The sequence below is a fragment of the Nerophis lumbriciformis genome, linkage group LG11 (genome assembly GCF_033978685.3).
Source record: "Nerophis lumbriciformis linkage group LG11, RoL_Nlum_v2.1, whole genome shotgun sequence".
Classification (NCBI taxonomy): domain Eukaryota; kingdom Metazoa; phylum Chordata; class Actinopteri; order Syngnathiformes; family Syngnathidae; genus Nerophis; species Nerophis lumbriciformis.
Window position 1 is genome coordinate 28,747,918 of NC_084558.2, and position 22,824 is coordinate 28,770,741.

Genomic DNA, 22,824 nt, shown 5'->3' on the forward strand with positions numbered 1-22,824 from the left:
ATTGCAACCATGTTGGAGGAGCATCCAGGCTTATACAAACAGTCCCCACACTAAACACAGTTTTGTCAGGCATGAGTTTTAAAAATATATTGCTAATATCACATGGTAATATTGTCCTTCATTAACAGGGGCCTCTTGTGCTTTGAGTGTTTTGATAAGGCAGTCTGGAGTCTACAGTGGTAAGTGTCCTTTTGCCCTGCGGTGATGTAACAAGGCGCACGATGAACCAACACTGCCACCATGTCCTTAAATGGAAGGACCGTGGTGAGTAATCTGACATCTACTTCCTACAGTACATGGGACACTCAAAACACACATACTGTATGTTCAGACATCTGAGCTGGACATTGCACTGTCATTCCTTTTCTCCCCCTCTGTTCCAAATCCCTCCAAAATACAGGATTCTGTTAAATCCTTTGGGTTTATATAACCGAATGAGCTTTGTAGAGCCAACAGAGCACATACTGTACAGATGGACTACTAGTTAACACTGTAACAGCCTCAATGAAATATGCCATCAAATGACAGCTTGCCATCGTTTGTTTGGGTTTTTTTTAATCCATGATACAAGAATAGCATTCATGTTTTGGACAGTTCTGCACTAGTTGGAATTCATCAAATAACAGAGACAGGAATGCTGTTTTCGTCCCCAAAAAAATCAATTTGAACATTCATGCAATGAAATCAAGGCAAGGATCCCATGGGAAAGTGCTTACATTTGAATGTTTGTGAAGAAGTGACAGTGATTTAACTTTGTGAAGAAGTGACAGTGATTTAACTCTTTCAAGCACAATGTCACAACTAAATAGCTGTGTGATTGAACAAACAATCTGTACTCAACAACACAACAATATGTGTATTATGGATGAATAATTGTCCATCATGTCATTTTAAGGTGTAGTATAATTGCAAACGTCATTTTGAGTTTAACTTTGCTGCCTCTTGGGCAGGACTCTCTTGAAAAAGAGTTTTTTAATTTCAATGGGTTTTTTTCCTGGTTAAATAGAAGTTAAATGAAAATAATAATAAAAGCTTTTTAAATGCGACACGCAGCAGTAGTATGTTATCGGACTAGATTTAGAAATATCTTTTTACAGCCTTCAGTGTATGTTTTATGTTTAATGATTTATTATGTTAAACAGGTTTGTACCGTGTAATTCTTGAATCTCCGGCACTTAGCTTTGTATGGACTCATTGATCGTTTACAAAGCGAGTTTGGCGTTTACAAAGTGAGTTCGGAGAGGAAGTGACGCCAGAAAGACCCCGCTCACACAGGAAGTGACGCCAGAAAGACTGCGCTCCACACAGGAAGACATCAGAAAGAACGCGCCATAGTCAGCTTCATAACAAAGATGGAGGCGGATCATCCAGACATGCCCGTGTTTCTCCTTCTTCTACATGTACAGGCGCTTTTGGAAATCACAAATAAATACCTTAAGAGAAGGCAACGGGCGATTGCAGCTATTTCGGATACAACACATCTCCTACGGCAAGAGAACTTTCAAATGTCCGGGTCAGCTGTGAGTCTATTTACCGAAAAACTTTGTCCCTTCCTCCCCTGGATGTGATACAGGCAGTGATGTGACTGTTTACGGATGTGACTGTGAAATGGCCAAGCAGCATACGTGATGCCCGCATCTTCGCTAACTCCGCCATTAGCGCCGAGCTGAAAGATGGAACCAGCCCTTCGTGTCCCAAACAACTGCTGAAAGATGAAGATCCGGTCCCTATTTTTATTTTGGGGGACCCAGCTAATCCCCTGACGCCATATCTCACGAAATAATACCCCAACAGCGAAGTCAACCCACAACAACAATACTTTGTGTATTTTCTGTCTACATTAATTGTTGTAAAATTTTCTTTATCGCATTGTCTACTTTCTTATTTGATTAATTTATGATGGCTCAGGTGTGATTCACTACAATAGGGCCCCACAGCACACTGGATTCTAGTTCATTGAAATACCACAACACTGGATATGGTTCAAAGGAGATACATTTTAATTTAAAAACTTGCACACAAAACACAGCAAACAAATGTAAAATGCACAGCAAACTATTTACAACATAGTTATTTTAAATAACTTCACAGTGAAGTAGTCTACTGGAGAGAGTGGAGCAAATAGATGCTCAGGTGGATTTCTTATTTTATTTTTATTTTTTCCCCACGCATGCGTACTAGTTCGCGTTGCGCCGGCGGACAGAGGGGGGCGGGCATCTTAAACGGTGACATTGTTGTGTGTGGACACGGATAAGGTTAGGTGTGATTTACCCTGGATAACCTTATCCGGCTTAGTGTAAACAGGGCCTTAGAAAGGCGCCCATTTCTGGGGAGCAATCAACCGGCTTCCTCTCTCCAGCAATGCAGTGCTCTGCTGGAAGTTCTGCCACGTCTTCCACAAACTGTAAGGTTCCGCAAAGGCGAGCGGCCCAATGGGACACGCCGTTGTCGGACCGAGGACCATCCGTCGATCACGGAACCCACTGTCATCATCATCATCATCATCGCTCGCCTGCAACAGAGGCTAACAAGCCAAATAGACTCCGTGAACATTTCTCCATAGTACAAATTTAATGTTGATTTATACAAAAGTAAACATTAACTTTTGCTAAGGCAGTAATATATATTGAAAGAAGGTGGCAGCTAAAGAGGGACTTCCCTGTTTATCACCTCTCACAAAGGAAAAGCCCGCCAGGTGAACAGCAAAAAATAAATAAATAAATGTTGACATCAGCCAATAATAAAACCACAAAGCTTTGTCTTCAAAGAACAACAAAGTGTTAAATAAATGTGTGTGTGTGTGCGTGTGCATGTGTGTGTGTGTGTGTATGTGTATATATATATATATATATATATATATATATATATATATATATATATATATATCCATCCATTTTCTACCGCTTATTCCCTTTTGGTGTCGCGGGGGGCGCTGGAGCCTATCTCAGCTACAATCGAGATATATATATATATATATATATATGAATATATACAATGTTTGCCCCAGAAAATTTGTTAGTTAAGGTGGTGACTCTCCAGGGGGAGGGGACCTGGGAAGGGGGTGGGTGTAAGGATCGGTGTAACTTGGCCTGCGCCATCACGTCTCCACCTCTTCGCTGCCACCACAGCCTGGGGGGGCAATAGACTACAGACTGTGGTGACGTAGGCCGGCTTCGTCGCGCGAAGAGGCCTACAACTTTTGTGGGTGTCAGGGGGGCAGTCCCCCTGACACCCACACAGTCTTCCAAACGAGATAAAGGAATTGTGTGGTCAATTGTGTCAAAAGCAGCAGTCAGGTCTAAAAGCAATAAAATGGCTGAACTGGCAGAATCAGACATTAAAAACAAGTTATTAAAAACCTTTAAGAGTGCAGACTCGGTGCCGTGGAAGGCTCTGTAACCTGACTGAAAAGTATCTAAAATGCCACAGTCATTTAAAAAAGGCTGTATCTGCATAAAAACACTTCTCTAAAATCTTTGATACAAATGGGAGCTTAGAAATAGGCCGATTGTTGGACAAGACATAAGGGTCAAGATTGGTCTTTTTTAACAAAGGTTTAACATCTGCCTTTTCACAGTGGGATGGTACAACCCCAGAAGTGGGGCTGCTGTTGACTATATCCTTCACAATGGGGCCAATGGTTGCCCACACCTCCTTGAAAAAGAGAGGCGGGACAGGGTCAGTGGGAGAAGAGCTAGCTTTCAGTTTACTAATCAAGTCAGTGAGAACTGATAGTGACATAGGTTCAAACTCATTTAAAACTTTTACACAATTTGTTGATGGAGCAAGAACAAAAGACGGGGGTGATATATTAGCTCGACGGTAGCAACCTTGTTGTTAAAAAAGTGCAAGACATTGTCACAAGCCGTGCATGACATTTCCAGCATGGTGGATGGACTAGCGTTTAAAACGGAACCAATTGTTTTAGAAAGAATGTTGTTCGAAACTAAGAGAGAAATACTTAGTTTTTTCAGCCTTCACAACATCCTGATACTTTCTCCAATTGTCTCTTATGAGTTTGTTTGTCACCTGCAGTTTATCTTTCTTCCAGCTGCATTCTGCCTTATGACACTCACGCCTCGCTCAGCCTATCGTATTACTGTTGCGATGCGTGGGTTTCTTTATTATTCGTGTAAGACCACAGCTATCAATTATGGTCTGGTGCGCTACACATCGAGGGTCTGATGAGGTATTCATATGGATATTAAAATCCATCCATCCATCCATTTTCTACCGCTTGTCCTGGACAAGTTGCTACCTCATCGCAGGGCCAGCACAGATAGACAGACAACATTCACACTCACATTCCCACATTATGGCCAATTTAGTGTTGCCAATCAACCTATCACCAGGTGCATGTCTTTGGAGGTGGGAGGAAGCCGGAGTACCCGGAGGGAACCCACGCAGTCATGGGGAGAACATGCAAACTCCACACAAAAAGACCCCGAGCCCGAGCATTGAACCCAGGACCATTGTATTGTGAGGCACATGCACTAACTCCTGAGTCACCGTGCTGCCCGGATATTAAAACCCCCCATTAAAATTGTATTATCTGCGTGCGTCACTCGATCAGCGACAAACTCTGAAAATTCACTGATAAAAGTCAGAATAGGGCCAAGAAGGGGAGATAACAGCCAGATACAGAGGTAGTGGTGTTAGACTTTATTGTAAGCACCTCAAATTATTTATATTTATTAATTAGGTTAGGGCTAAGGTTCTCATTGGATATTACTGCGACCCCTCCACCCATTTTAAGGGGATGGGCGATATGTGTACTCGTATAGTTGGGAGGAGATGCCTCGTTAAGAGGGAAAAATTAATCTGGTTTAGCAATGCGGACCGTGCGTTTCCCACCTAGGCCTTAAGTGATGTCCGACTTCAATGATTACCTCACAAAATACCATCATTTATGTCACCACATGACCATTGCTGGAGAAATACTATGCAGAAACACATTTACGCACTACTGGGCATTGTGCAAAACGGGTTATTTTCCGGTGCATTTAAATATCAATAAACCCGCATCAGCAATTAAAACATATCTTATGTGATACTGTCAAAATTAAAATTGCCAAAAACATATTAAACGTGAAAAAAAATAAAAAAAAAATATCTGAACTCACATTTCATCGCAGGGACATCGTCTCACAAGATGTAGTTTCTCTTTAAATATCCTTCTTGAAAATGGCCTTGCAAATATGTGTTGTCTTGTCTAATCAAAAAAGATGCAGATGAGGCATGTTGGCTGAGTTCTTACAGTTTACTTCACAGCGTGCTCATCAAAAACATCCAGTTACTGGCATGTTTACATTCAACAACCTAAACGAGGCTACTGCGCATGCTCCTCACTACTGTGGCATGCTGGGCAATAGAGTTCTTATGTTATCTAACTCATAACATCACAATATGTATCTGCCTTAGGCCAGCTAGAAGGCCTTACTGACAACTCGTGATCTGATTGGGCTATCGCAACTGTCTGTCAAATGTTTGTGTCCGTTCACTAAGAGTGCACGGACGCCCGCATTGTTGATTCTGAAGGCCTGCGGCAGATTTCGTGCAGCATGGCACCATAAGCTCGCTGAATTCTGATTGGATTAAAACTCTATAACCTAAAAACAACAGCACTGGAAGGAGTATAATATGACATGAAGAGAATATGAATACTTTTAGATATTTAGGGAAAGTAAATTAAAAATAACTTTTATCTTTAATTATGATCATGATTACTGGTTATGTTAGGCCAGCAGAGAAGGCCTTGCTGGCCCTGATGGCACACAACTGGGTTTTAGCCAAGTTTCCCTGAGACCAATGACGTTAAGATTGTTGTCTCTAATGACCTCATTAACTAATAACGTTTTGGGAGACAATGATCTGATGTTTAAAAAGCCCATATTATAAGTAGTGGACTGTTTTGAATAATTTTTGTTAATGGCATCTATAGTACTGATATTAATGATGTTACGTTTATTTTCTGTAGTGCGCCTTAAATCATTTCGATCACTTTTAGGAATTGATATGATGGGGATCTTGAGATTATTTGCTTGGTGCGTCATAATTTGCCACCTCAGAAGAATGCATGTTTACCTCTGGTACAGTCACTCCAGAAAAAAACATTATGTGAGATATGTATTATTCTACAGGAAATGATATGTGTGCAGGAATTTTCCAACCTGGCGCTGGTTAGTTCTAGCTTAGCTGACTCTTCACCCGGAGTAACAGACACTGTAATTACCTGTGTCCAAGTTTGCTCTATAAATGGGTTATACTTGTATAGCGCTTTTCTACCTTCAAGGTACTCAAAGCGCTTTGACACTATTTCCACATTTACCCATTCACACACACATTCACACACTGATGGCGGGAACTGCCATGCAAGGCGCTAACCAGCAGCCATCAGGAGCAAGGGGTGAAGTGTCTTGCCCAAGGACACAACGGACGTGACTAGGATGGTAGAAGGTGGGGATTGAACCCCAGTAACCAGCAACCCTCCGATTGCTGGCACGGCCACTCTACCAACTTCGCCACGCCGTCCCAGTGTAGTTAGTCAAGCTTGACTCAAATAGTAGTCTATATTTCTGCAAAGAGTGATGGCGCCTTCCCGGTTAGGGTGAAGGCCGTCCCTCCTCAGCAAAGAGGGACAATCATCAATAAGGATGAGTCCCTGTTCTCTACAAAAACTAGCGAGCCACTAATCTGCTATACCTCTCATCATTGCCTTTCACAGGCAGGGGGCCAGAGACGAGTACTCGATGCCGAGACATCTTTCTAGCGAGATTACAAGTCCGAGCTATGTTCCTGTTTGTAATCTCTGACTGTCTCATCCGAGTGTCATTGGAGCGGACGTGTTCAACTATGTTCGCGTAGCTATTGGTGCGATTAGCCTGTCGTACGTGTTTACTAGACCTGTTGCGACTCAGCTCCCTAAGACTAGCTTCAATGTCAGGTGCTCTGGCCCCGGGAATACACTTAATTATGGCTGGTTTACTAAGCTGTTTGGTCCGGGTGATGGAGTCCCCTATGACTAAGGTGTGGTGTTCGGCAGACTGGGGTGTAGGACTAGCTAAAGGGCTAAATCTATTATGCGTCTCAACCGGTTCACCGTGGCCTGTAGGCCGCTTAGCGCTGCTACAAGCTGGGCTAGTCAGGTCACTACAGTTAACACTAGCAAATGTGTCTAAAGTTACAAAATTACTATGCTCTAACTGGCGGACACAGTCCTCTATAGGGCAAACTTATCCATCAGAATGGTGCATGAAGAGCAGGGAGCCATACTCATGTTGTTTCTTTCACCGAGTCAAGTTCTTGCTGTCTTTGGAGCAGTAGCAGCACTGTGAGGGAAAAGACGCTTTCGGAGCGTAGTTGCTTTGGCCTGCAACTAGCTTAGCTTCGTTAGCTTAGCAGCTAGCTAGGTGAGAGAGAGGCGGTGAGACAGAGTGGTTGCTTTGTACGTTTGTTAAGACTACTAAATATGTTTGAGAAGGAATAAAGATAGACAGACAGTAATTAGCTTTTTCGCAGCAGCGAGCGGCAGCAGACTTTTTTGGAAGTGACGCTTACAACCAATATTTGACTGACAAAAGGGAGTACACCCCTCAGATTTTAGCTAACATTTTGACTAGAGTATATTATCTCATTGGACAATGCTATACAAATTATTTTGAATGTTATTTAGAGTAGTCTGTGTACAGCTTGTATAGCAGTATAGATTTACTGTCAACACACTGGCATTTATGTCTAAATAGCTGGCAACATAAGTGAGTAGCAAGGTAATTGTTTCTTGTCTACAGTCAAGCATAGTGGTGTCATGGTCTGAGGCTGCATGAGTATGGCAGGTAGATGGAGGAGATGAGGTTCACAGAGATAAATTCTCAAACAGCCCAACAGACCTTCAAGATGATAAGATGATAGTGTGTGTGTCTAGCTGGGCAACATTTGACCTACGGCGGCGGAGGTTTATTCATGTAGACTTCTCTTTATGCATATGTAGGTCAATTTTAGGTCCGGGGAAGTGTGACATCATGCCATGTGACATCAGTCCCCTCTGAGGCAAGTCATCGCACACACTTCACCATAGCGTGAACACATGCGCTTTAGAGTGTGTGTTTGTTTTTGTGTGTGGTCGAATGACATCACGGCGTCATCACTGCCCACTCACTGGAAGCGGAGATTATGTCACAAAGTGCCATGCTAGCGGAGCTGCTGCTGCTGTTTTGACTGTGTTGACGATGCATTCGCTTCCAACATTCGTAAAGCGAAAAAAAAGATTGGCGAGAGATTTAGTATGAGGAAAGGCCTCAGGACTGGAACCTCACATCCGTGCTCCAAGGGGAAAGGGGATCCAGGAGGTAATTTGTCCGTTTTCACGTCAAATGAATCATCGTCGTCCGATTCAGAGACAGAGGGGGCGATGAAGAGGAGCAGGGGGTTCAACAGCTCCTTCAGCCTTGAAGAGGACCCCCAACTTCAGTCCATTGATGAAGACTCAGATGAAGAGACCGCAAAGGACCCAGGTGGAGACCAAAAACACACTAAAGTAGAGACGCAGGATGCTTTTTTTGGGAGCAGTCAACCTCCACGATTGGGCGTTCTCAGGCCTCAGGAGTTATGGTTCTCTATGTCACAGTGTCTCTCATTCCGATGGCCACCATGTCTGTCACTCAACAGGCAGGACAAGAAGTTAACCTCGGACCGGCTCCAATCAGCAGGCAAGCAGTCGTCTGATAGCTCCTCGTCAGCCAATGAGAGCCGTGCAAGGCTATCCCCCTCGCCTAATAGTAAACTAAAGAGGGAGAAAGAGGACGTTCAAAGCAAGGGGGCAAAAAGCAGACATGTTCCTTTTCGAGGCATATCTCGTTCCTCCCCGAGGTTGCCGAGCACCAGGCAATCTTCGGACTCAATGTTTGCGTCCGTGCTACTGGAGAGAGAAACATTCCTGCGTATAGAGCTGGTAAAGGAGGGCGAGGAGGGGGACGAGTCGCACTACCGGGCCGAGTGGAAGCTCTCAGAGAGGACCAAGGACCTGGCAGAGGGCGTTTGGATATCTCGGAGTTTGCGAACCATGAATTAACTTGATGTTTGTTGGAATCTCAACACGTTTATGTAGATTGTTTCCCTCAAAGGGGCTGTTTGCAACATTTACACAGATGCCTAGAGGGCGCCAACTTTCCAATGTATTTTAAACCGTATATCCCGCCCTCTTATGGCTTCTCGTACGTGATGACATAATTACGTACGTACGTAAACATGCACACCATTAGCTTCGAGTGTTGTTAGCTAATAAAAGCAATATATTCTGTCATAACCACAACATGACAGCAAATTGTTTGTTGCTTCTCTTAGACTGCTTTTGTAGGGAGCACGTACGTTTTGACAAGACCTGGTGAGTGACCGCCATAAACACCAATCATTTTATTCGGGCCGGCAAAAATTGTTATATCATACATTTTATAATTGACAAAAATATAGACAATTGTCAAATAACTGCCAATGGAAATATAAGCTAGCCGGTGGTGGTCTTGTTATATTATTTGCTTTGAAAAATGTTACTGTGAGAAAATTGCAAACAGCACCTTAAATAGTCAGCAAGAGGAGCCTCTTGTGGCGTTATGAACATGCATTCACAGCTGCTATTTCCAGAGACACTCTAAGCACAATTAATATTTTATTTTCCGCCTTTTTGTCTCTCCGAGAAAAAATGTCATACGTGGGGGCCAGAATAATCAATAAAAGCATCTTGTTTAGGTATTGTGGGTTTAATTGTGCACTTGTGATGTTCATGTCTTGTTCGGGTGGTTAAAAAGTAATGATTGACAATTCATTAGGTACATCTGCACAATATAATGACATCCAATGCAAAAGTTGCATCTAAAATGATAAGTTGCTAATATTTTTCCTCATGTGCAGGTGTACCTAATGTTGTGGCTGCAAACATATAAAGCTTACAGGAGGCTCTGGAACATTGACCGTGATGAATGGGGAGTTGATGGGTTTGAAGGACAGAGGCAGAGGGTGATAGATGATTCCTGCAGGGCTTTTTGTGATGCTGAACAAGATTAGATGAACACATACACAGACGCATTTGGCCACAGGCGCATTTTCGATGTGGAAATCTTATGAGACGTGTTTGATCAGCATTCATGGAAGCTGTGTCATGCAATCTGCACACAGACCAATCCCATTTTTTTTAATACTACCGTGTTCCCTCGCTACTTTTACGGTTTACTTACTGTGGTTTCAGGTCTTCAGGTTTTCCATTGAGTACATTGAGATTTGAGTACTCATTGAAGTTTGATGTTAAAATTAGGTCGGTTATAGAGTGAATGAAGCACTTTAAGAGCATCGGAAGTGTTTATAAGTGTCTGTGAAAGCTGTAAGGAATGTGTGGAGTTTTTATAAAGACGTTTAATTCATACAATATTAAAATAAATTGTCTTCCAAACTCCCCCTACCATTGGGGGGAGTCTGGAACGTAACCCCAGCGATAATCGAGGAAACACTGTACTGTATATTTATAATAATAATATATTTTTTTTGTATGAGCCAACAAATTAAACAAAAAATAGTTCTAAGAATAAAGAAAAAAGTATACAAAAATGTATAGGAGGTATAACTTTACAAACTTTACTTACCAAAATTTAAAGAAAAAAAAAGAAAAATAAGGCATTTTAGATACATGAAAAGTAAAACCATGATACACAAACAATTTACAACAATTACAGTGGGTACGGAAAGTATACTTTTCGCTCTGTTTCATTGTAGCCATTCATCCATCCATCTTCTTCCGCTTATCCGAGGTCGGGTGACGGGGGCAGCGGCCTAAGCAGGGAAGCCCAGACTTCCCTCTCCCCAGCCACTTCATTGTGGTTGGGGAGAATTGGTTCATTGTAGCATTTCCTAAAATGAAAAAATGCATTTTATTTCTCATTAATGTGCACTCGGCACCCTATCTTGACAGTAAAAAATGTTTATTGCAAATGTATCACAAACTTGGCACACCTATCTTTGGACAGTTTCGCCCATTCCTTTTTGCAGCACCTTTCAAGCTTCATCAGATTGGATGGGAAACCTTTGTTTTCATCCAAGATGTCTCTGTATATTGCTGCATTTATCTTTCCCTCTATCCTGAATGCTCTCCCAGTTCCTGCCACTGAAAACCATGCCCACAGCATGATACTGCCACCACCATGCTTTACTGTTGGGATGGTATTGGCCTGGTGATGTGCAGTGCCTGGTTTCCTCCAAACATGATTCCTGGCATTCACACCAAAGAGTTCATTCAGTCTTTGTCTCATCAGACCAGATAGTTTTGCTTCTCATGGTCTGAGAGTCTTTCAGGTGTATTTGGGCAAACTTTTTACTAAGAAATGGCTTCCATCTGGCCACTATACCATACAGGCCTCAATAGTGGTTTGCTGCAGAGATTGTTGTCCTTCCGGAAGGTTCTCCTCTCTCCACAGAGGAATGCTGTAACTCTAACAGAGTAACCACCAGGTTCTTGGTCACCTCCCTGACTAGACTAAGATGAATGCAGCAATGTACAGAGACATCCTGGATGAAAACCAATGCTTCCCATCCAATCTGATGGTGCTTCCGAGGTGCAATGGGTGAAACTGCCCAAAGATACAGTCATGGCCAAAAATATTGGCACCCCTGCATTTCTGTCAGATAATGCACCACTTCTCCCAGAAAATTGTTGATATTACAAATGCTTTGGTATTCACATGTTTATTTATTTTGTTTGCATTGGAACAACACACACACACACACACACACACACACACACACACACACACACACACACACACACACACACACACACAACAAGCCAAATCTAATGTTATTTTACACAGAACTCCAAAAATGGACTGGACACAATTTTTGGCACCCTCAACATTTGGTAGCACACCCTTTGGAAAAATAACTGAAACCAATCGCTTCCTGTAACCATCAATGAGTTTCTTACACCTTGCTACTGGAATTTTGGACCACTCTTCCTTTGCAATCTGCTTCAGGTCTCTCAGATTTGAAGGGTGCCTTCTCCCAACTGCTGTTTTTAGATCTCTCCACAGATGTTGTATAGGATTTAGATCCAGACTTATTGATGGCCACTTCAGAACTCTCCAGCTCTTTGTCTTAAGCCATTTTTGTGTGCTTTTTGAAGTATGCTCTGGGTGGTTGTCCTGCTGGAAGACCCATGACCTCTGATGGAGACCCAGCTTTCTGACACTGGGCCCTCCATTATGGCCCAAAATGATTTGGTAGTCCTCAGATTTCATGATGCCATGCACACAGTCAAGGCATCCGGTACCAGAAGCAGCAAAGCAACCCCAAAACATCAGTGAACCTCCACCATGTTTGAGGTGTTCTTTTCTTTGAAAGCCTCATTTTGTTTTCTGTAAACAGTGTGAGGAGGTGCTTTACCAAAAAGCTCCACTTTAGTCTCATCTGTAAGTTTTTGCAAACTCCAGTCTTGCTTTTTTATGTCTCTGTGTCAGCAGCGTGGTCCTCCTGGGTCTCCTACCATAGTGTCCCTTTTCATTGAGATGGCGACGGATAGTGCGAGCTGACACTGTTGTACCCCGTGTCTGCAGGTCAGCTGGAATTTGTTTGGAAGTGGATCGAGGTTGTTTATCCACAATTGTAACAATCCTTCGTTCATCAATTTTTGTTTTTCCGTCCACGTCCAGGGAGGTTAGCTACAGTGCCATTGGCTTTAAACCTCTTGATGACATTGCGTACAGTAGACACAGGAACATTTAGATCTCTGGAGATAGACTTGTAGCCCTGAGATTGTCCATGCTTTTCCACAATCTTGGTTCTCAAATATTCTGAGAGTTCTTTGCTCTTCTTTCTTTTCTCCATGCTCAGTGTGGTACACACAACACAAAGGTTGAGTCAACTTTTTTCCACTTTTACTGGCTGCGAGTGTGATTTATATTTTGCCAGCACCTGTTACTTTCTACATCCATCCATCCATTCATCCATCTTCAACCGCTTATCTGGAATCGGTTCGCGGGGACAACAGCTCCAGCAGAGACCCCCAGACTTCCCTCTCCAGAGCAACATTAGCAACTGCCTTCTCCAGGATTCCCGGAAGAGTAAAGAGCCGGTCAGTTGTTCCACGACCAGGACGGAATCCACATTGCTCCTCTTGAATCTGAGGTTCGACTATCGGCCGGACCCTCCTTTCCAGTACCTTGGCGTAAACTTTCCTAGGAAGGCTGAGTAGTGTGATACCCTTGTAATTAGCACACACCCTCTGGTCCCCTTTTTTCAATAGGGGAACCACCACCCCAGTCTGCCACTCCCTCAGCACTGTCCCAGACTTCCACGCAATGTTGAAAAGGCGTATCAACCAAGACAGCCCCTCAACACCCAGAGCCTTCAGCATTTCTGGACGAATAGACTAGAATAGAATAGACCTCGTCAACGCCCGGAGCTTTACCACTGTGAAGTTGTCTAACTACCTTAGTGACTTCACTCCGAGAGATTGACGTCAATCCCCCATCATCCTCAGGCTCTGCTCCTGTCAGGGAAGGTGTGTCTGATGTTGTTGGGTTCAGGGGTTCCTCAAAGTGCTCTTTCCAACGCCCTATGACTTCCTAACTTGAAGTCAGCAGAGTCCCATCCTTGCTGTACACAGCTTGAATAGTTCAATGCTTCCCCCTCCTGAGGTGCCGTATGGTCTTCCAGAACAGCTTTGGTGCCGCCCGATAATCCTTCTCCATGGATTCCCCGAACTGCTCCCACACCCTCTGCTTAGCCTCGTCCACAGCCACGGTCGCTGCCCTTTGGGCCTGTCGGTACCTTGCAACTGCCTCCGGAGTTCCCTGGGATAACATACCCCGGAAGGACTCCTTCAGTCGGACGGCTTCCCTGACCACCACTGTCCACCAGGGTGTTCGAGGGTTACCGCCCCTTGAGGCACCTAAGACCTTCTGGCCACAGCTCACAGCTGCAGCTTTAGCAATAGAGGCTTTGAACATTGCCCATTCCTGTTCAATGTCCCCAACCGCCAAAGGGATGGCAGAGAAGTCCCGCCGGAGGTGGGTGTTGAAGTCCCTCCGGACAGAGGACTCCTCCAAACGTTCCCAGTTCACCCGCACTGCACGCTTAGGTTTATCAGGTCTGTCCAGAGGTTTCCCCCTCCTTCTGACCCAACTCACCATGATCAGTTGATCAGTTAGCGGTTCAGCCCCTCTCCTTACCCGAGTGTCCAAAACTTACGGCCTCAGATCAGCTGATGCGATTACAAAATCAATCATTGATCTTTGGCCTAGGGTGCTCTGGTACAGGTACACCTATGAGCATCCTTATGCTTAAACATGGTGTTTGTTATCGCAAGTCCATGACTAGCACATGAGTCCAATAACAATCCACCACTCAGGTTCAGATGTTACTTGCTTCAGGTGAGTTTAATTACAAATTATAGGAGCATCACATGCTTAAAATACAACTATTTCTTACAATTTTGAAAAGGTGCCAATAATGTTGTCCAGTCCATTTTTGAAGTTGTGTGTAAAACAATATCAGATTTGTTTTTTTGTTTTTTTTGGGGGGGGGGGGGGGGGGGTTGTGTTGTTCCAATGCAAACAAAATAAATAAACATGTGAATACCAAAGCATTGATAATTTCAACAATTTTCTGGGAGAAGTGGTACATTATCTGACAGAGATGCAGAGGTGCCAATATTTTTGGCCATGACTGTAGATGTGCCAAGCTTGTAGCATCATATTCAAAAGACCTGAGCCTGTAATTGCTACTAAAGATGCACCAACAAAGTATTGAGCAAAGGGTCTTAATACTTATGTACATGCGATTGAGTTTCTGCGCCGTGAGACACACAATGGGTGGATGGAATGTTTGTACAATGAAATAAGGTTCTAACACCAAAGCGTATTTTTATTCGGTCTGTGGTTCCTAGGCCGAAAGGATCGTAAAATTTGTAAATCGAGCTTCCACTGTGGTAGTTGTGTTTTTTTGGATTACTGAGCTGGAAGCAAATGTGAACAAAAAAAACATTTAGTTCATCATTAGTTAGTGGGGGTTGGGATTAGTGACAATTTCTGTTATTGTGTAAGACAATTGCTGTTATTGTCTGAGGCAATTTTCACTCATACACCCTTAGATTTTGCCTTGTGTGCACCTTGTGCATTTATCTGGGTGCTTGTTTAATCACATCTGCCCCAGTGTGCTCATTTTGTGCACTTCAGTGCACAGTACATGCTGTAGAGGGGGGTTGTTGTTGTCCTGGCATCCAAGCCTGACAGTGACACTTTGAGAGGAGCAACGGCGGATTGCATTGTCTTTGACACAAATAGGCAGTGTCTGCCGTGATTCCACAGCAAGTATGATGACTGAAATAATAGTAGGAGGCAGCATGATTGTGTAATGTCTTGTCTGATGAGGACGCTGAGGATGAAATGACACAGCCGGCGAGGGAGGGCCAGAGGGCTTTTGCTTGCTGTAGTATGTTGCAGAGACCAAAGGAAAGAAGAAGGGGTCCTATGTCGTAGCTGATAAGGCCTGCCTTTTTTCATCGACCTTAGAGGCTACTAGGCTCAAGAATTGCTAGGAAGTAGGAAATGTGGCACTTGGAGATCAAAGCGTGAATACAAATATGTAGGTTTTACCTTAAGTGGCACTCCTGTACTTTTTTTTTTCTAGAAGAGTGTCTGACATTCCCGAATTGCCAGTTTCATAGAATGCAGCATTAAAGGTTCCTTATTATTTTCTTACCGTATTTTCCGCACTATAAGGCGCACCTAAAAACCACAAATTTTCTCAAAAGCTGACAGTGCGCCTTATAACCCGGTGCGCTTTATATATCGATTAATAATAAGATTCATTTTCATAAAGTTTCGGTCTCGTAACTACGGTAAACAGCCGCCATCTTTTTTCCCGGTAGAACAGGAAGCGCTTCTTCTTCTACGCAAGCAACCGCCAAGGTAAGCATAGAACATAGAACAGGAAGCGCTTCTTCTTCTACTGTAAGCAACCACCCGCCCGCGTAGAAGAAGAAAAAGCGCGCGGATATTACCGTACGTTTCATTTCCTTTGTGTGTTTACATCTGTAAAGACCACAAAATGGCTCCTACTAAGCGACAGGGATCCGGTTCATGAAAAGACGCAATCTCTCCATCCGCACACGGATTACTATTTCACAGCAACTGATATTCCTGTGAACCGCACTGTGGATACAACGGGAGCACGTACGGTGAATATTCGCACCACAGGGAATGAGAAGTCATCCTTCACTGTGGTTCTAGCTTGCCATGCTAATGGCCAGAAACTTCCACCCATGGTGATATTCAAAAGGAAGACCTTGCCAAAAGAGACCTTTCCAGCCGGCGTCATCATAAAAGCTAACTCGAAGGGATGGATGAAGAAAAGATGAGCGAGTGGTTAAGGTAAGTTTAAGTTTACGCGAAGAGGCCGGGTGGCTTTTTTCAGCAGCTCCGTCCATGTTGATATACGATTCCATGCGCGCCCACATCACGCTGGTTTTAATATATTATTAAAGTTTGACTGATCTATTTGACTGTTTTTTTGACATTCCTTTAGCGCAGTTAGATGCGGCTTACAACACGGGGCGGCTTATAGGTGGACAAAGTTTTGAAATATGCCGTTCATTGAAGGCGCGGCTTATAACCCAGGGCGCCTTATGGTGCGGAAAATACGGTACTCAACAGTTGAAAGTTAGTCTCACAGGTTTCACAAGAGTGTATAGGAAGTGTGTTGTCCAAAATCTAGCCTTATTACTGGAATTTGGTATTGCTTAAAATGACTGTGAACATGTCATTTTGTGTGTCTGTAGCTTTAATTATGAAGCCTGAAAAGGTGTGGGGCGCCAAGTAGTGCTCTTGTGCATTTGATCCATTTTTTACATGTAATCTTGTACTAGATACCAGATACGACATCACAACATTAAGTAGTGAGACAGGAGGCCATTAATGTTAGCAACACTAACCCTGCTATGTGAACTACATGCTAACAGGACACAAAACAGCCACACCATGGTAGGTTAGCCTATTTGCTGGAGAAAAACAAAATTATCAAAATTACAGCTCCCTCGTCTGTAACTGACTGACTGAGGGCCAGATTCACTAAAGGTTTACGTGTACAAAAACACGTGCAAACCTGATAGCACACACAAAGCTGATCTACTAAACGTGTGCCAAGTGTATTGCATCTGTTAAGTTAGCAGAATAAGCCGTGCAATACGTTTTGCGTCCGTCTTTATTAATATGCAAAGTACATGCTGATCGTCAAAACACCCACAATACAGGTAAGAGAACATGAATGTGCAGTAAATTCTAAGATGGCGGCGCCCTGTTTGGCTGCGGCTGCAGAGGCTCGTGGTAGTAATGGAACTTTTTTGGGAAATATATCGGTAAATTCTGTAAATTTCAAAGTTAACTTCCAGCGTAGTCACTCCATAGTAACATACGACCGCCAGACAATTTTAGATGTAAATAAATCAAACAGTTTTAGACCAAAAGATGCGTATACGCTGGACCTCATTGGTAGCATGGGAATACTACACCGGCTACATCCAGCGGCCTGTGAAGCAGCGGAGCCAAGTACCAGCGAGGACCGTCGACGGAGGAGACGTAAGCGGTGTGATCGCAAGCAGAAACGGGGATGCCGAGCGGGGCTAACAACAAAGCTAAAAGCTAATCCTCACAGAACGCCGCTTCCTTCCATCCTGCATTCAAATGTCCGCTCCCTGGAGAACAAATTGGACTACCTGAAGGTGGATTTAAATGCAAGAGATGAGGGACTGCTGCGCCATATTTCTCACAGAAACGTGGCTGAAACCATACGTTCCGGACAAGGCAGTTAGCATCGAGGGGCTATCAATGTTTCAGTCGGACAGGAGCAGCACTCTCACTGGTAAATCCCGAGGCGGTGGTGTTTGCATATACATCAACAACAACTGATGCAACAATGGGAAGATAGTCTCATGTCACTGCTCTCCTGATGTAGAACTATTAACTATAAAATGCAGGCTATTTTATTTACCCCGGTAATTCAGTGCTATGATCTTCACAGCCATGTACATTCCTCCCAGTGCGAACACCAAACAAGCCTTGAATGCTTTGTACTGCTCTATCAATGAACTGCAATCTACACATCCAGAGGGAGTTTTCATCGTGGCAGGGGACTTTAATCAAGCTAACATGAAAACTGTGTTCCCCCATTTCCATCAATATGTGAATTTTGCAACCAGGGGTGGAAGTACGCTGGACATTGTGAACAGCAATATTAAGCACGTATTTAAAGCTGCCCCCCGCCCCCACCTCGGCTCCTCAGACCATCTCTCTGTGATGCAAATTCCTGCTGCGCCAGGTCCACTACTAACAACATTGTGAAGTATGCGAACGGCACAACAGTAGTGGGCCTCATCCGTGACAACAACGACATGGACTACACGGAGGAGGTGAAACATCTGGTTGACTGATGCAGAACCAACAACCTGGTCCTGAACGTCGACTAGACCAAGGAGAACATTGTCGACTTCAGGAAGCACCAGTCCAGCCACACTCCACTCTTCATCAACAGCACAGCAGTGGAGATTGTAAGCAGTACCAAGTTCCTGGGGGTGCAGATAACTGACAATATGACCTGGTCCCTACACACCGGAGCTCTTGTAAAAAGAGCTCAGCAGTGCATGCACTTTTTGCGTTGGATGAAAAGAGCACAGCTCCCTCCCCCCATTCTCACCACATTCTACAGAGGCACTATAGAGAGGCAACTGACCTACTGCATCTCTGTCTGGACTGGAGTCTCGAGTGCCTCAGACTGGAAGTCTCTGTAGAGAGTGGTGAGGACGGCAGAAAAGATCATCAGGACTTCTCTTCCTCCTGTCCAGGAGATCGCAAAAAGCCGCTGCCTGACCAGGGCTCAGAAAATCTGCAGAGACTCCTCCCACCCCCACCAAGGACTGTTTTCACTGTTGGACTCTAGAAAGCGGTTCCGCAGCCTCCATAGCAGAACCTCCAGGTTCTGTAAGATGGCGCCCCCCGTCGCTGACGTCTTTGCGTCGTCCTCCCGACAACATTTACCTTTTTAATTTATTATAGTTCTAATTTGCATCCTAAATGCAAAGTTTTTGCACGCAACAGTGAGATATAACAGAGATGCACTTCTGGACATCGGAAAAGCTCACCATGAGCTCACTTATAGTCTGACGGACTTCAACTTTCTGCTACGACGAGAGCCAGCTAACCACAAAACAACAACAACAAGGCGGCGAGGCAAGAGAGGGGGGCTACATGCTAGGCTAAAGGCTAGAGCTACACGACCACCACTACCTAGCCTGCTGCTAGCTAACGTGCGCTCGCTCGACAACAAGCTGGATGAGCTGAGAACCAGGATTACATCCCAGCGTGAACTGAGAGAATGTTGTGCTTTGTTGTTTTTTTTCACGGAAACCTGGCTTTTTGACACATCCCAGACTCTGCTATCCAGCTAGCAACGCACTCAGTCTACCGTGGAGACCAGACAAAGGCTTCAAGAAAGGCGAGAGGCGGCGGCGTCTGTGTTTACCTGAGTAACCGCTGGTGCTCGGACGTACAGGTGGTTGAAAGACACTGCTCGGACAACATTGAGTTTTTGATGGTGAAATGCAGACCTTTTTACCTGCCAACGGAGTTTAGTGCAGTGTTTATACTGTCTGTTTACATCCCCCCACGGGCGGTCTCCACTACAGCGCTAAAGCTGCTGCATGACGTCATCAGTAAAAAAGAGACCGCACACCCCGATGCTGCGTTCACGGTAGCTGGGGATTTTAACCACCGCAACCTAAAGAGTGTCCTCCCGAAATACCATGAGTTTGTGAACTTTCCTACGAGGGAAAAAAATTGGACCAAGTATACTGCAACGTGAGGGGAGCCTACAAGGCTGTACCCAGACCACACTTTGGACTATCTGATCACATCTCAGCTTTTCTTTATCAAGCGTACAGACAGCGCCTCAAGCAAGACCCCCAGTGAGAAAAACTGTTAAAGTGTGGAATGAAGACACTGAACTAGTGCTTCAGGACTGCTTTGGGAGTACAGACTGGGACATGTTCAAAACTGCTGCTCAGAGGGATGACGGTACTGTGGACATAGAGGAATATGCTTCCAGTGTAACTGGCTGCATCAGCATATGTGTGGAAAACATTGTGCCCACAAAACAATACAAAATATACCTAAACCAAAAACCCTGGATTAACTGTGATGTTCGGTCCAAGCTACATGCCCGCTCCACTGCATTTGTCTCAGGCAACGCTGAGGACTATTAGAAGGCCAGATATGACCTGCGTAAATCCATCAGCGAGGCCAAGGGACAATACAGACAAAAGCTGGAGGGATTCTACTCCACCACAGATTCCCGACGCATGTGGCAAGGCCTGCAACACATCACAGACTACAAGCAGGGGAGCAGGGGGGTCCCAAACAGCCAACGCTCACTGCCAGATGAGCTGAATGAGTTCTACGCCCGCTTCGAGGTCCTCAACACCAACCAACAGAGAGGGGTTCTGACCACGGAGCGCACGCAGGATCCACCACTCACTGTGACAACAGCAGAGGTACGTACAGTTCTGAGGAGAACAAACCCAAGGAAGGCAGCCGGCCCAGACAACATCCCTGGCCAGGCCCTCAGGGTGTGTTCATCAGAGCTGGCTAACGTACTTGCTGACATATACAACTTGTCACTAGCACTAGCTGTTGTGCCCACCTGCTTCAAGACCACCACCATCGTTCCCCTGCCAAAGAAAAACACTGTGACCTGTCGACAGGTCTCATTCTGTCACAAGTGACCCTGTTGCACTCACCCCAATAGTGATGAAGTGCTTTGAGAGGATAGTCATGTCACACATCAAGAAGACCATCCCAGACACACTGGACCCTCAACAGTTTGCCTACCGGCAGAACCGGTCCGCTGAGGTTGCAGTCAACACCGTCATCCACACCACCCTCACCCACTTAGAGGGCAAGGACACCTATGCCAGGCTATTATTCATCGACTACAACTCTGCTTTCAACACGGTCTTCCCACAAAAACTCACTGCTAAACTCCTCACTGTTGGTCTGACTCTCTGTGACTGGGTCCTGAACTTTCTCACAAACCGGCCCCAGTGATTCAGAATCGGCAACCAGACATCAGGCACAAAGGTTCTAAGCATAGGGACCCCCAAAGGCTGCGTGCTGAGCCACTATTGTACACCCTCTTCACACACGACTGTGTGGCCTCCCAGAACAACACCAGTATCATCAAGTTTGCAGATGATACTACGGTCGTCGGACTGATCACCGGGGGAGCTGAGGCAGCGTACAGAAGGGAGGTAGCGGAACTGGTCGCCTGGTGTCAGGATAATAATCTCTCTTTGAACACAGACAAGACCAAGGAGATGATTATTGACCCACGGAGAAGGAGTGCACAGTACACACCTCTGTACATAGGGGGGACAAAGGTGGACAGGGTGAAAACCTTTAAATTCCTCGGGACCCACATCAGCGAGGACCTCACCTGGGATCACAACACCCAACAAACAATAAAGAAAGCCCAGCAGCGACTGTACTTCCTAAGAAGGCTGAGAAAATTTGGCATGCCACCCAAAATTCTCAGCAACTTCTATAGAAGTACGGTTGAGAGTGTCCTTACCAGCTCAAACACGGTCTGGTATGGAAACTGCACTGCTAAGGACAGGAAGGCACTCCAGCGAGTGATTAAAACTGCTCAGTACATATCAGGAGCAGCCTTCCCCTTACTACAGGACATGTACTCTACCAGGGCCACCAGGAGAGCACACAACATCAAAGGACAGTACACACCCCCAGCACAGTCTCTTCAACCTCCTACCATCAGGCAGACGATACAGGAGCCTGAAATCCAGGACTACGAGACTGACACACAGTTTCTATCCACAGGCCATCAGGCTTGTGAATGCTAGCCCTCCCCCACCCCCATTTTAATTTTATCTTTTTGAACAAAAGACAGCTACCATGACCACCCCCGAACTGTGAACCATCACTGTAGACCCTTTTCACCTTTGATCACTAAAGACACTTTAACTGCTGCTGTGACCAAATGTCACCTCCATATTTATACTGTTGACTGTCAATCTGAATGTGCAATAATGTTATGTTACTTACTGTGCCTTGTATATACATTTTTTAATTTTTTAAATTTTTTTTAGCTAAGTACCGTGTGACTTGTTGAAGGGTGGACTAGCAAAGTAAGATTTTCATTGTACGGCAAACTGTCTGTTTAACTGTGCATATGACAATAAACAATCTTGAATCTGTAGCCGCTTCTTCCCTGAGGCCGTAAGACTCTTGAACGCATCATAATAATCCCCTCAATTCCCCCCAAAAACGGATGAACTCGCTGGAATATAAAGACAATATAACATACATTCATAAACGTGGATGCATATGCAAAAAGTGCAATATATTGATCTGTACAGTAATCTATTTATTTATATCTGCACCTTATTGCTCTTTTATCCTGCACTACGAGCTAATGCAACAACATTTCGTTCTTAGCTGTACAGTAAAGTTAAAATTTTAATGACAATAAAAGGAAGTCTAAGTGTAAGTCTAAATCAGTGTCTCTGTGGTGATGCCCTGAAAAAGTACACACAAAATCCTCATTTAAATAAGGCGGTCTGCACTACTTTACAATTGCACACAGTCTTAGTAAATCGCACACCTGCTAGCACGACCACTGATAGTATATAGATTGTTCACGGTGTTTACCACGTTGTATTTGGATCTTAGTAAATCAGGCCCTTTGAGTTGGCACAGCGTTGCACTTTATTTTTAAGATGTG

At 44.5% G+C, this 22,824-nt stretch overlaps 1 protein-coding gene across 3 annotated transcripts in view; it reads left to right on the forward strand.

Annotated features, from left to right (window-relative positions):
- Positions 1 to 22,824, forward strand: part of dtnbp1b (dystrobrevin binding protein 1b) — a 120,145-nt gene that overhangs the window by 36,953 nt on the left and 60,368 nt on the right. For all 3 annotated transcript variants that reach the window (XM_061966905.2, XM_061966906.2, XM_061966904.2), the window contains one exon: positions 129 to 264. In XM_061966905.2, the coding sequence (XP_061822889.1) occupies positions 222 to 264 (43 nt within the window). In that variant the 5' untranslated portion in view covers positions 129 to 221. The remainder of the gene's footprint in view (positions 1 to 128; positions 265 to 22,824) is intronic.